The sequence below is a fragment of the Anabas testudineus genome, chromosome 4, assembly GCF_900324465.2.
Source record: "Anabas testudineus chromosome 4, fAnaTes1.2, whole genome shotgun sequence".
Classification (NCBI taxonomy): domain Eukaryota; kingdom Metazoa; phylum Chordata; class Actinopteri; order Anabantiformes; family Anabantidae; genus Anabas; species Anabas testudineus.
In genome coordinates this window covers 15000614-15015767 of record NC_046613.1, presented here as the reverse complement: position 1 = coordinate 15015767, position 15154 = coordinate 15000614, and the positions used below count along the sequence as shown (strand labels likewise).

General features: G+C 39.1%; 1 protein-coding gene across 1 annotated transcript in view; it reads right to left on the bottom strand.

Moving 5' to 3' along the window:
- atp13a3 (ATPase 13A3) overlaps positions 1–15154 on the bottom strand; it is a 36846-nt gene that overhangs the window by 14888 nt on the left and 6804 nt on the right. Inside the window, exons 2-16 of the mRNA XM_026345217.1 lie at positions 13311–13391; positions 8923–9009; positions 8663–8836; positions 6675–6908; positions 5853–5923; positions 5466–5549; positions 5005–5074; positions 4273–4407; positions 3797–3869; positions 2909–3040; positions 2619–2801; positions 2244–2401; positions 1425–1613; positions 1134–1195; positions 429–579 (exon numbers count right to left, since the gene is read on the bottom strand). Coding sequence (XP_026201002.1) covers positions 429–579; positions 1134–1195; positions 1425–1613; positions 2244–2401; positions 2619–2801; positions 2909–3040; positions 3797–3869; positions 4273–4407; positions 5005–5074; positions 5466–5549; positions 5853–5923; positions 6675–6908; positions 8663–8836; positions 8923–8973 — 1767 coding nt within the window. The 5' untranslated portion in view covers positions 8974–9009; positions 13311–13391. The remainder of the gene's footprint in view (positions 1–428; positions 580–1133; positions 1196–1424; positions 1614–2243; positions 2402–2618; positions 2802–2908; positions 3041–3796; positions 3870–4272; positions 4408–5004; positions 5075–5465; positions 5550–5852; positions 5924–6674; positions 6909–8662; positions 8837–8922; positions 9010–13310; positions 13392–15154) is intronic.

Here is a 15154-nt window from a genome sequence, read left to right as displayed (position 1 = left end):
TTCGGGAGGCAGACACCCTCTCTGCATTTAAGACTAGACTTAACACTTATCTTTTTTTAATAAAACTTATAGTTAGAGATAGCTCACCCTGACCCTGGTTCTGCTGGAGGTTTCTTTCTCTAAAGGAAGTTTTTCTTTTCCACTGTTGACTAATTCTTGCTCAAATGGGATTGTTGGGTTTTCTATATAACCAACTATACAATTATACTTTGTAAGGTCTTAAACATTACCCTTTAAAGTGCCTTGAGATGACTTCTGTTGTCATTTGGTGCTATACAAATAAAATTGAATGAATTGAACAACAAACTGTGACATTGTATTGAACAATGTGTAAACATATCCCCTCACACAGTGCTAGCCTACACATAAAATATTGTCATTGTGCTGCTACCAACATTATGCTGATGAATTGATACAGAAAAACTCACCCAGCCTGTGGCCTCAAACATTTTGAGGTCCAGCGGATCTCCAGACAGCTGGCCCTCTATTTTGGTAAGTGAGTGGCAAGTGGCCATACAAGCCACAAACTGAGACTTGACAAGATTTGCTTTGTATGGATTTTCCTCTGAGAGATGGAAACTAAAGAGGCAGGACAAGTAGGAGGTGGGTAAGGACAGATGGCAAGTTTTACTCAAATAAATTAATGTGGAAATGTAGATTTATTCCATAACTACTACAACACAGGATAAAATATTCCAAATTTCACTTTTAAATAGAAATTTAAATGTAGTAACTAGAGACTGGTTGGTTGAGGATTTTGATATTTTTGTCTGGAACACCAAAATGATTTGCAAACTACCCAGAAGATCTGATGTGAGAACACACCTCTGAAGCTGTTGGCCTGGAATTTGACCCAGCCAGCTCACTAGCATGAAGTCTGAGCAATGTACAATTTGCCACTTGCTATTTGTGTGAATAGAACAGTTATTTGTCCAGAAGAATCTGTGCAAGTTGGCACGTTGACAAGGTTCGCTCGACTGTCATGGTTCATTTAAACTATACTATAATATTTTAGATACATGTCACCAGGTTATCAGCTAAACTATGTACATCAGTACAGCAAAGGCTAAACTAAGACAAAACCCTGAGATTTCCAATAATTCCACATTTGATCAGTGAACTAGCGGGTTTACCTGCCAGTTTCAGCTCTCTGGACTCCCCATAGGTCTAATCCATCTTCTGTCAGAGTTCCCGTCTACAAGTACAAAGAAAGCACAATTGAGTGCAATAGTCGACGTCTAATCTGACACATAACTAGAAGCTGGAAGGGGGAAGTCATTTGCCCAAATCAGTAGTTACTTGTTCGCATGAAATGACACCTTCCCATATCATAAATCAAAAATATCCAGATAATATCCTTGATTATCACTACTGATATTTCTGTGTGTAATCTCTTACTGGTACAATGTACTATTAGAACTTACCTTGTCAAAACAGACTAGATTGATTTGTCCACAGATGTTGATCCTCTGTGGGCTGATGCAGAATATGCCAATGTTTTTGAGGCGTCGCTGGGCATACACAATGCCAGCTGTCATGGCGGCTGGCAGTGCCGGTGGCACAGTGATAGTAATGATGTCCAGGGACTCAATGATAATGGTCTTAGCTGGTACCTGGAGAAAGCAGAAAGCAATGGTTTTGATACCGGACAGGAGTAGCATGTAGCAAACCCAAACATTCACATAATGTTTTCAGGAGATGGAGGCATGAACTAAAATTAAAACAACCGTCAGGGAGTATCACTGTTCACTAACAGTTGACCAATCCTTTGCTAAGATGCCAGCAAAAAGAACATATAATGATGCTCTGTCGATATGTGATTCTGGGAGCGATTCTGCCCCCTAGTGGGTAAAAAGGGTCAAATTAGTTTTAAACTTGGGCCACAGTCAGCTGTCAACAGATTAAACTGTTAGACTGGCCTACCAGGTCTGATTGTGTACAACTGTGTATGTAAGCAAGACGTTGCTGAAGATAATCTGTGTGTAAATTCAGTTTTTAAAAAATGTGAACCTTGGCTACCAAGGCAAACCTAGACCAATTTGGTATGTTGAACAGATGATGTATTTTTATGACTCTAAGTAAACAGAAAGACAGAGCCAGTAAATGTTCCTTAGAGACTATAAAATTTGTGTTTCTTTTAGCTGCACTCTCATTTTATCCTTTTTACTGCCACAACTCTGAACTTGTGCAACTCCAAATTAAACATGGCATTTGTGTAATCTGAATAACATGTCCTGCATTACACAGTTCATGATGGCAAGGACGATGGAGTATACAAAGCCGATCCCAGCCACAGCCACCAGACACAACAGGAATAGGTAGGCATCACGGTACAGCTTGAAGTCAGTGGGTTTGGGATAAAGGATGGAGCGCACCAGCTGGCCTTTGGCTGTGCTGAAACCTGGGTGAAGAGGAAAGGTTATGGGTGAAAAATTGTACGTTGGTTTCTATCGGAGATGTTTTTCCCAAAAACGTGAACTGTGACTTCAGTCATGCTTCAGTACTATATAAAACATTTTGTTTTACAGTTCTACAGTTTCTATGTAAAAGAACGTTTCCACAGATTAAAACAACATTTAAACATTAATGCTTCTCAGATTTTTCTGAAACACACTCACCTATGCGGACAACCACAGCCTTGACCAGTTCACCCGTGTAAAAGCGAGTCTGAATGACATTGGTGCCACAGAAGAGTGTGTGTCTCTTATGCTCCTCTGTGCTGTAGGCACTGTCAGCTTCATCCCTCCTGTCCCCTGGTCCTGGGTTTGGAAGGTTGGTCTTTGTCACAGGAACACTCTCACCTGTTAGAGCAGGGGTAGGCTGATGTTAGAGCCTGTTGCTGTTTGGCATCACTGTGATTATTTGTTAAGTTTCTCTACATATATTATTTTCAGGTTTCTCATCTAACCTGTGAGCATGCTTTCATTGACAATACAGGTGCCGCTGACCAGCACGGCATCACATGGCATAATGGTCCCGTTGCTGGGGATAACTATCACATCACCGGGCACCAGATCAGTAGACAAAATCTCTTCGATATCTGCAAGAAAGGGGAGTGGAAATGGAAAAGTGTAAAAAGGTAAATGTGTGAATTAAATACAGACAGACATAGAGCAATTTGGGTATTAAATAAGAAGACAGAAAACAGTGTGTAGTGTAAATGAGCCAACATAAGCAGATGGTGGAGAGGGAGCATGAGTAGGGATGAGAAAGGAGATATTTTGTGTCAGAGCTGCAAAGTCTTGTTCAGCATATCTGTCAATGCTCATGCCCCTCTAGGCAGGAGGAAAAAAGCTGAGACAATACAAGTAAGGGCAGTCAATAATGGATGCAGAAGCAATCATGTGAGCACTGTGCTATGCACAGACCTCCACAGCAAGGTTTCTTAATGATTATTAACTAAGTTTAATTTGGCAGGTTAATTGAATTAACTCTAGCTGGTTGAAACTGGGAAAAGTTCAGCTAAAAACCATCTTAAAAAGTCCTGCAGTCATAAAAAAGTGTAGAACAAGTCAAGGGTGTTTTTAAATATATACAGGACATATGCTACACCCACTGTCTCACATATACAGTCTGTCTGCAGTGTCCCAGCCAGCAGTCATCTGGAAGACAGCCAAAGCAGAGTGACTATGTAACTGAGTGTGGCCAGGCACAAGAAGAGAAGAATGTCTGCAGTCAGGTTTGGTTTGGAAAGCCAGAGACTGAACAGAATAGTGCATGCTGTTTGCTACTGTTTAAATGACTCTACAGGGGTAATGTGCAAAAAGAGAGTGAAAAACAAATAAAAGGGACAAACCATTGTTGGCTCGGCATACAGACACACGGACAATACTGTGAGCTGCCACCATATCGTGAAGCATGATGTATTGCTGGAAAAAGAACACAGAAATAAGCAGAAAATAGATTAGACTTTTGATTCTCATGATTACCTTTGTGACTGAAAGAATGTTTTCAACTGGGTTTGTGAGCTATGAAGCCAGGGGCAACAGACTGTGTGCAGATGAGCCATTCTGCTAGCCTGAATAGCCGGGATTAGACACGAGTGAGGCAGTAAGTGTGTCTGACATGGCTTAGACCTGTAGCATTATCCCATTCTAATTGTAGTAGCATTGTGTATGCAAGGAAAAAACATAGTCTTTTAATAACCACTCCTATAATTCTGTTTTGTACTTAATAGACAAATGTCACCTTCTGAAATGCTAGCCCAGTTCTGTCATAGTTATGAAATCTAATAATGGCTCTATATTTTGGCTCTCAATTTTTTAAGCTCACCTTTTTGATGGTGTACAGAGAGGTAGCTATGGATATGACCGACATGATAACAATGGCCAAAGCATAGTAGTAATACTCATCGGCACTCCACAGGATCACACTGAAGAGCTGGAAGATGTAGAAAGGGTTCAGGACCTGCAGTAGGACAGAGACAGAAGTTAGTGTTGCAAACTAAAAGGTACTGTATGAAGATGACAATAATACTTAACTCAAAGAGACTTTTCATTTTATAAGGTTTTCATATTGTGTGAACACAGTAACCATTTACTTCCATAGGAGGGTTGGGAGAGCGTGCAGGAGAAACAACAAAAAGTTCACTGCGGAAATCAATTGTGTTTTGTTTACAGTGCATCAGTAGATCAAGTCACATGTTTAGAAATTATGCTTTATGTTTATAACTTAAGTTTCCTGAAGGAAAAAAGCACAATCCAACAACAGAAGGCCTGGTTTTTAACTCCTAAACTTTCATATGTTAAGTGGATCAAACACCCATTCTTCGCTGTGAATACTTTGAACTATTATGTCCTGTGTTTCCAAATGGACTCACTCTGACATTACGCTGACTACTAGGTGGCTTGTTGGATATAGTCTGGATAAACTGTGAGCTGAATAACTTGGACGTTCACCTTCTCACATGCAGCTCACCCGGGTAAAGTCTGCAGATGTTCAGGGTGTCAGTGCATGTGTGAAAGCAGCTTATATCTGCTAGTACATAAGTTAACAAGGCCCTACCTCTTTGATAAGCAGCTTGAAAACAGAAGGCACTTTCACTGCAATTTCATTCACTCCGAAGAACAGTCTCCTGACAAGCGGTGAAAGAGACATTCACGAGTTATGTGTTATGAACCAGACATTCATATCTAAACACTCACACAATATACAGTAGATATACAAAACAAACTATTAAAGACAAAGGGTATAAATGTTTTTATTGTAAACAATATTAACAGGTGATTTCACCGATTGGTTTATCCAGTTCTGTCGAAGTTATTTTAATACTTTCAAACTGACTTTGCCTGGCCAGTTGAAGAATCCCTGCTAACATCTGGTCTCACAAAATAACAACAAAAATAGACTTTGGATCTCCTGCCACTGTAACTTACTTATTGTAGCAGATTATACTGGCTAAAAGCTTTGAATATCCTCCTTGTGTAAAGCTGTATGATCAATTCTTTAGAGAGGCAAGATGTTACCTGTACTCCTGCTGGTTTCCGGTCAGGCCTGTGCTGTGCTCCGAATGAAGGTTGGAGCAGCTTATCTGCAGATCCTCCAGGCCGCTGTAGGACGAATATAGTTCAAAGCAGGAGACAAAAGTGACACAGTGAATAATTACGCATAACAGTGGCAGAAATTCACATCTAAACTTTTCTACAACTGTTAGCATCCTGCACATTTTAGCTTCAATCTGTTTATCAGTTAACAGGCAGGTTATTATTATTATTACTCTATTATTGCTGTTAATTACTGTATACTTTTTACCAGATAAAAGCCATAGAAAGTTTAGTTTACTAAAAGAAGTGCCTGCAAACTGGTGTAAACCCAGCCCAGACAATTTCTGTAAATAATCAAGTCATACTTACGTTAAAACTTCAAAGTTTTGTATCTCATCGTTCCAAAAATACTTTGTGCTATGGAAGGTAAAATAACGAATCTGATGGAAACACAAAGAAAAACAGATAAAGGCAGGAGCTTCAAAAAGTGCATTGTATACACTGCCCATCCAAAAAAAAAAAAGTCACACTCTATTATTTTGTTGCACCGCCTTTAGCTTTGATTAAGGTATGCATGCAGGGAAGAAAAAAATCCATTAATGGAATAAGCCGCTCCTTCAGTATATTCAGGTAGTCAGCTGACCTCATTCTTTGGACACATGACGTTGCTGAACCCAGACCTGACCAACTGCAGCAACCCCAGACCATAGCAATGCCCAAGGCTTGTACAGAAGGAACTAGGGATGATGGGTGCATCACTTCACCCGCCTCTCTTTTTACTCTAATGCTCCCATCACTCTGGAAAATAGTAAATCTGGACTCATCCCACCACATGATCTTCTTCTATTGGACAGTTCTTAAGCTTTAGTAGTTTCATCAATCTCCTAAAATGTTTTCTTTGCTTGATGCCAATAATTTGAACTTTCTGAAACAGATTAACATCTTTTCCACAACCACAGGATGTGTCTTCAGATATGGTTGTTTAAGAAATGAGAAGCTACTCACTGCATTAGTTAGGGTTAAATAACTTGTTGCCAGTTGAATCATAATCATCCATGCTGTAATTATCCAATGGGAGGCTCCTACCTATTTTCTTAGTTAAATCCAGGTGGTGACTCTTTTTTTTTTTTTTTTAGACAGGCAGTTTATAATATTGAAGGAATGACATGATAATTGGAGATGAGTATCTACCTGTGTTGGCTGGTAGTCGGCATATCTTCTGATGAGCTCCTGAGCGGGGCTGCCATCGGAGGGTTGGGGTGTGTGTCCGTTGGCCAAAGAGGGGGGCGCTGGGGAGGAAAAGGGGGAGGTGGGAGAGGAAGGAGAGGAGGGGGAGGTGGTCTGGGTCTCCAGGCTGTGGAAGGGGTTGCTCCCCGGGGCCAGCAACACTCGCACCTTGGCCAGGAACCAGCGCCGGAACTCATCCTAGTCAAACAAATACACAAATGAAGTGAAACTAAAGACCTTTTGTGTACTTTTATCAACACCATACTCCTCTCCATTACTAACTTATCACATCAACTATTTAGTTTCAATCTGAATGTTATAGTACGTGTTTTATCAGTGAGGAGAAGTATAAAGAGACGTTTGAATTATATTTCTATTAAATACTGCTCTGTAAATACTGTGAAACAACAAGTTGACAAGAGGCCAATGTCGGGCAATTGGGTAAGCGACCATCACCCTAGTTTTTGAAGTATGTCCTGCACCACTGGCACTGGTTAGATCCATCAGTGGCTTTTCAGCTAAGAGATCACTGTTGGGGGGTTGTAATGATTCTGAAACTGAGACAGAAACTGTATAGCACACATTCACAACCTCGTAGTGAGGACCTCACACCAACCCCTACACAGTCAATAATTTGACAAAACTTTTTCAAGTTAACACTATAGCACACGTAAATCAGATAAATACACTAACATGTAAATAGTACATAATATAACAGCTGTAATGTTACACGTGGTGTTCCACTGGATGTGCATTTTGGTCCTCAAGAGAGGGAAAGAGAATCTACGTAGTTAAATGAAGCTATTGTGCTGCAACTTGTTGATTATAAAAACCACCTTGAAATGTAACTACAACTACTTCTGTTGGGCAGGCATTATTTTCAGACTGTTTCACTCTGCCTAATCTAATCCTTAACCCAAAACCAATGTTTCTATGTAACCAGCATCTTTAACAAGTAAGCAGCAGCAAAATATTTACATAAAAAAGTTTTTCAAATGCCTAAACATCTATGAGAACATTTAAAATTCAATCCACATCCACAAACAGACTTAATAAGAGATTAATAAGAAGCCAGTCAAGGATGAATGTAAATACATGCAAGTATTAACCAACACAGAGTAGAACAAATTCAGACACTCACATACACACACACATACATACACACACACACACACACACACACACACAGACATGTGACAAATCTGTTCATTCCATCTTTAGCTTGTGTCAATGTATTTACTGTGCTTCTACAATACATTAGTTGTTTTAATTCACAGCTTTAAAAGCACAAGCCCACTTTATTTATGCAGCATTCTGACTAGACTCTCCTGCAGTCATCTTGTTTGAGGAATAGATCACAGCTGTGTCTATGAGAAATTTGTTTTGGTATTTATATGTAGTAGAACTGTATAATTTAAATTTAAATTTAGAAGTACATTAAAGCCTTGCTATGTAGATGTTGGTGTCCATGGGGCCATTGCATTATTTGCATTGGGGTGCTATATAGAAAGTCACCTGATGTGTATAATTCTACCGAAAATACTGCACCACAGGTGTACAGCTACTAGCTGCAGTACACAATTACCACTTTATCATCCTACTACCATTCAACATGTAATGTGGCAACATTAACTTTTTAAACAGGCAATTTAAATAAGGTGAATGTAAAAATAGAACCTCAGGTTAGCTTTTCCAGAGGATTTAACTTAAAATAGTTTAACATATTTTATTAATCTGACAATTATTTTCTTGAATGTTTAATCTATAAAACAAATTTCTCCAAGCCCACTGTGTTTAAGAGCAGGTAAAAACTGAAAAATGACAAATGACAAAAAAAGAGCAGCACATCCTAGTATTTAAATGTACTAAAACATCTTACACTTTATAAAAAAAAAAAAAAGAAGATTAATGAATGTTTCTGGGCAATAACAGCAGTTGTACTTGCTACCTACCGTGGATTGTAGCAACACCACGTTGGCATCACGGGCTGTGGTACGGGTGCAGGTAGATTTCACGCACCACTCTGGCATCCAGTAGAGCAGCAGGAGGAGGAAGCCCCCTGTACAGAGCACCCCAAGGCCCACCAGGGCGATGCGCCAACGACACAGACGATAGCCCTGCAGCTCCTGAAGTGTGGAAAAAGAAGACATGGTGCAGTCTGATAACTGGGAAAACAAAAAATCCATTGATGTAAAATGAAAAAGAGGCATACCATCTCCTCCTCCTCCCCTTTGTTGAGAACCTTCAGGTCTTCCTTCTCCATGCTGCAGAACAGTTTGCCAAGCCCCTTCCTTAGTCACTGCAAACACATAAGCCAAAATGTCAGGATGAAATTGTCCACCAAAACTGCGGTGTGAGACAAGAGCATAGTTTGGAAAATGTTTGATACTAGTAAACAAATTTTTATGATCTTCCTGCTGAAGAAAGAAAAAAAAAAAAAAAAGACATTCACCATTTTTATGCATTTCTGTGGTTTCAAAATCATGAAATGACTCTGTGTCACTTCATCATTAAAATTAGACTTTTACTGTGCAGGCAATTATCATTTCATTTAGTATCAATTAGTATCAGTGGTGTTGACAAGCCAAAGAGACAAACTGGATGGCACTGGTAACTTCTGAAAAAAACTTTCAGGGTTTTCAACACAACAACACACCATTCACTGTTTAAAGCTAAATGACCTGAAATGCACCATTGCATTTTTAAGCAACCAGGTCACCTTCTTTAATAGAAGAGCAAAGATAATATATTAGACATATTAGAGATTAGATAATAATTTCGTCCACTCAGAACAACAAGACCAGACACTGCCTATCTTTGAAATATGAAATAATTGACGATTGCATTGGACAGACATACCAACACTAAGCTGTGAGAGATTTAAGCCACTCCATCAGCAAAACAGTGGTGTAAATAAAGCTGTTACGATTCCCTATCGTTATGGAGTGCTTTGATATTCAATGTACAAACATTTTTAAAAGAAACAATGTGATGTTTTAAGCTACTGTAACTGAACGTTAACAGGTCAGTAGTTCATTGGCGCACCCAGGATACACTACAAGAATACACAGCACTTCTGAGGTCAAGCAGCTGTCTGAGAAGGCCTGAGATTATCTCGTAAGAGAGTCAGCACGTCCTCATGCAGACTGACTGAGTCATCAGATGTGTGTGTTACCCAATATGAAGCTCATCCCTCTTTCCTCCTCTCAGTTGCCCCAGAGGACCAACCAGCTGCCAAGGAAGGCACGCTGTCACTTTGTGAGAGTGTGTATGTGAATTCTGCACTGATACTGACAGAAAGGGGCATCTGGGTCAAAACAAACTGTGGAAATGACAATTCAGATAGAAAGTGTCTAAGAAACTAAAAGCAGAACCAATTATTTTGCCACTTTGTGAATCATGCATTGTATTGAGTAACAGAGAGGAAAAAAATGAAGCTAACTGTGTGTGAAGAGTCAAAGTATGAGTAAGCATTATGAAAGACGTTAATTAGTCTAATGGATTCAGTACTGTGATAACATATTTTTTTATCTGTTTGAATCCAAAATTATCTTAATTGTTATCATTTTGTAACAGCACCTCTTGGCACACACACACACTAAACTGTTCATCATATCATCAGACCAAATCAATGTACAGTACTGTACACTACTACTGGCACTATGCAATTACCATACCACACACCACTTAAGTTTTCAAAATCATTCTGGGGCACTACTGTAAAACTTTGGGGCACCAAAGACCTGTACATTGAGTAAAATGCATAAAAGTTTGAATTAGGCAAAACCTACATGCAAAAGGTTTTGTGAGGTATTTTATCTGATATATCCTTAGTCTGGTAAAGCGGTTCAGCATATCCTATCCAGTCCACAACACCACCACTCACATCATACCTAACATAGCTTATTCGTCTGATTATACAGAGTACAGGCATTCCCATGGAAAGAACTGCATAATTTGCGGAAAGTAATGTGCATGCCAAAACCTGTTATATTAGACATGTTTGTAAATATGCCAAATAAAATTGCTATTGAAAAGAATGATGTAGAAAGATTTTAGATAAAATTTAAATAAAAGAATTGATACTAAAGTCTAAATTAAATAAAGTAAATTTTCTAGGCAAGCCTTAACATCCTCTTGCATATTCTGTTCAGGCGTTTTCTAATTACAGCAAACACACATACAGTGGCAAGAAAAAGTATGTGAACCCTTTGGGATTACTTGGAGTTTTGCATGAATTTGTCATAAAATGTGCTTCGATCTTCATCTAACTCACAACAATACAAAAACACAGTCTGTTGAAAATAATACTACACAAACATTATATGTTTTCATGTTTTTTATTAAACATAACATGTAAACACTCACAGTGCAGGGTGGAAAAAGTATTTGAACCTTTGGACTTAATAACTGGTTGACCCTTCTTTGGCAGCAATAACCTCAACCAAACGTTTTCTGTAGTTGCAGATCAGACCTGCACAACGATCTGAAGTAATTTTGGGCCACTCCTCTTCACAAAACTGTTTCAGTGTAGCAATATTCTTGGGATGTCTGGTATGAATGGCTCTCTTAAGGTCATGCCACAGGATTTCAATCGGGTTGAGCTCAGGACTCTGACTGGGCCACTCCAGAAGGTGTATTTTTTTCCTGTTGAAGCTATTCCTTTGTTGAATTGCTTGTATGCTTTGGGTCATTGTCCTGTTGCATCACCCATCCTCTGTGGAGCTTCAGTTGGCGGACAGATGGTCTTACGTTTTCCTGCAAAATGTCTTGATAAACTCTGGAATTCATTTTTCCATCAATGACAACAATCCGTCCAGGTCCTGAGGCAGCAAAGCAGCCCCAAACCATGATGCTCCCTCCGTCATGTGGGGAATGAGGTTTTGATGTTGGTGTGCTGTGTGTTTTTTTCTCCACACCTAGTGTTGTGTGTTTTTTCCAAACAACTCAATTTTAGTTTCATCTGTCCACAGAATATTTTGTCTGTGGAACATTCAGGTGCTCTTTTGCAAACTTCAAACGCGCTGCAATCTTTTTTTTGGACAGCAATGGCTTCCTCCTTGGTGTCCTCCCATGAACTCCATTCTTGTTTGATGTTTTCCTTATTGTAGATTTGTCAACCAAAATGTTAGCGTGTGCCAGAGATTTCTGTAAGTCTTTAGCTGACACTCTAGGATGCTTCTTTACCTCATTCAGCATTCTGCGCTGTGCTCTTGCAGTCATCAACCACGCCTAGGGAGAGTAGCAACAGTGCTGCAACATTAAACCCAAAACCGGTTTGGTTTTTTAAAGGGCAGGACACAATATCATCACATCATCCACATAATCGGGTTCACATACTTTTTCTTGCCACTATATATAATGCACAGGTTAGCATATAGTAAAGCATGTCAGGGTCAAAGTTCACTTCGACATAAAAAACATTGCCACAACCTTCATCAAAAACAAATGTGCTTCCTCTGTACTGTGCTTTAAAGAGGCAGATCATGATACGGAGGGATAGTTAAAGCACTCTGATTTCAGCAATTGCTGAGGAGTCCGGGCATGCCGTGTCAGGGCTACACTGCTTTTGCAAAAACCACCCTACAACACTGCCTAATCCTGTATCACTACATCCCACACTCTGATCTTATCTGCCAGCTGCAGTCAAGTAGACTTTCTCTGGCATACAGTGGGATATTTTGCTTTGGACCAAGCCCTTCCTAGTATTTTACAAAAGTAGCCCCCTGGCCGGCGCTACACAGTGGGTGCAGTGCAACAAGAACATTCCCTCCCCAATCTCTGCACTGACTGGAAATGCCAACACCAGGGCATCACTGATACGCTCTTTCACAAGAGTGCTGTCATGGCATCAGGAGTATAGGATACCACACCAATAGAAACAACACACATTCACACATTCAAACATACCCAGTGCATGTGGTTTTTGAAACCAGACAATATTATATATTCTGTAAAGTTTGAATTGTTCAGATACAACAACAGTAACCTCAGAAAACAAAGTATTGCATAATTACAGGCACCAAATAGACAAAAGTCAAAAGTTTGAAGGCTGACAGACCAGACCTGTTAACCCTGTTTATGGCTAAATTATATTGCAGTAACTGAGGTTAAAGACAAGAGAAGCTAAAGTTTCATTTAGGTACATTTGTGCAAGTGAACAGATATAGAAAAAGTGTCAAAAAAGCACTTTGGGTGGGAATTGTTACACCCTGTATTTTTACAAGTAAGTAAATGACACAGTATAAGTAACAAAACACAGGATACTCTAAGTTAATCTAAACTTTACCAGCTGCTACTGTACTCTAGTTATGTCGCTAGCTAGTCAGTATTCAACGAGATGAGTGGGTTTACAGCTTGATCACCTGGCATTTGAAAGATTTCTTTAAATAAGGATTTTCTAAAGATGGAGATTTGACTACTTGGGGTGTAAATATTCTTTAAATGCATGGTTTGGTTTAGACCAAAGTTTTTCAGCCTGCCTTCTTGGCAGTTCCCACTGTGTAGCACATGCACATTTGTGTATAATTCTGCCTGTAAGAAACATTCATTCTTATAAGTTGCAACTTTTCAGCAGTTCAGCAGAAAACGTCTAGTTACCTTGAGAGCCAGGGACACGAAGCCCCAGGCGGTCCTCCTCCACACAGTTAGGTTGCTCTCTCGCCACACCAACCTGGAACCCTACAGGGGAACACACGTATTTCCAAATATTTTGGTCAAATAGCTTCAAATAACCTCAAGGTAAACTGAGTAAGACACTTTCACTAAATAGTAAATTATCACCTTGAGGGGAAAAGGTACAATGACAAACTTGTTCTGAGCTATGTAAAGAGTCAGGTTATGTGAAATACTGAAGGGGGTCACAGGTAAATATGGATTTAGTGACATATAGGCACTTTAGATTTGTTTTGAAAGACCAATGGCTACAAAGACAAAAAATGGGTTAAAATTAGTCCTGCGCAACTGAATTTGAACCAATGCAGTTTATCTTATTTGGTCTAGTTTTGTATGTTGGCAGCAACATTGTGAAAAATATGTTTAAAATATAATAAACTGTAATAAAGACCCCTCATGATAATGAGACCACAGCCACACTTATGTGTATTTAAGGACAGAATTTCATGGATGAGAGCACTCTACAAGATGAGTGAAAAGTTTCCCATCAACTTAATTTCAGATTTATGTCTTCCTGTTCCCTGTAGCTACTGTAGACTTATCTTGGTGCTAATCCTGTCCTGCACAGACCTTGTTCAGTTTAGGCTTTGTTCTCTGGTAATTATTTCCCACAGTGACTAAGAACCTTTGTACTGGAGGTGTCAACATTTTAAGAATTGCTTAGAGAAAAACTATGACTTCATGCTGACATGCCTGCAGTCTATGAAAGAATTGTCAGGTGATTCCTCATGACTCAAATTTACTCATGAGGGTAGGCCATGCTGCACCAGTGCTGTTGACCTAATGTAATAGCTCGTCCACCACTTTTCCCACTACAAACCGCAACAAAAAACAGACACATTGTTAATGTGAGGATGACAGGAGAAACCAGTGTTCTTCCTTCAATGCTGTGTGGGGCATCCTGGAGTCTGCGTGACTTCAGATATATTTATAGCTTCCTCGAGCCCAGCCTAAAGTCACATTGTTGTTTCTCATTTGATTAGTCTGCTATTGTATTAATAAGCAATGGTGGCTTGGGAAAAAAAACATGTGGCAGCTGTTGAGTTTTTTTTTTTTTTTTTTTTAAACAAGATTAAACCTGACAATCAACAGTTCTCCTGAAGAGAAATTGTGAGACATCAAAAAATTCACTGAATAAGTGTCATAAAAAGAAGTAAACAAACAGATTATTATTTATTTACCTGTGCTGTGACCTATTTACCAACTGCCTTCAACCAACAACCATTAATATTTTTATTTACATTAGCAAATTAACTTTTGTCAAGTATTTAGGCCATTCACAAAAGCACAATGTTTTTTTCTGTTGTGATAATTATTTAATCTATTGTTCATCTGTTTGTACTTTTTAAGAGGTTGTTTGGTTGGTTAAAAAAGAAAGGTTTCATAACAGTCTTAAAGACTACTATAAATTGCTTCTTTTAACTAGCCAATAGTCTGGAACTCAATTATATTAATTCACTGTCGCACAAGACCAAGAAAAACATCAAACATTCACATTTCACAAACTGGGTCGAGACACACAGTTAAGTTCTGTCTTGAAAAAGCTCTTGTTAAGACTCTAAATTATGTCAACAGTAACATTAAACTTACCATCATAACCCGTCTGCTGTCATGCTGTCATGGTATGAGATTAACACGGCGTCTCAAATTATCAGTATTTGCTAAACATTACTGTCCAGCATGAATATGAGCAAAGCAAAACCGCATAAATAAATAAATCAAGGGAAACTTAGACTAGACATACTCTCTTTTCCCTTTCTGTCCTGTTC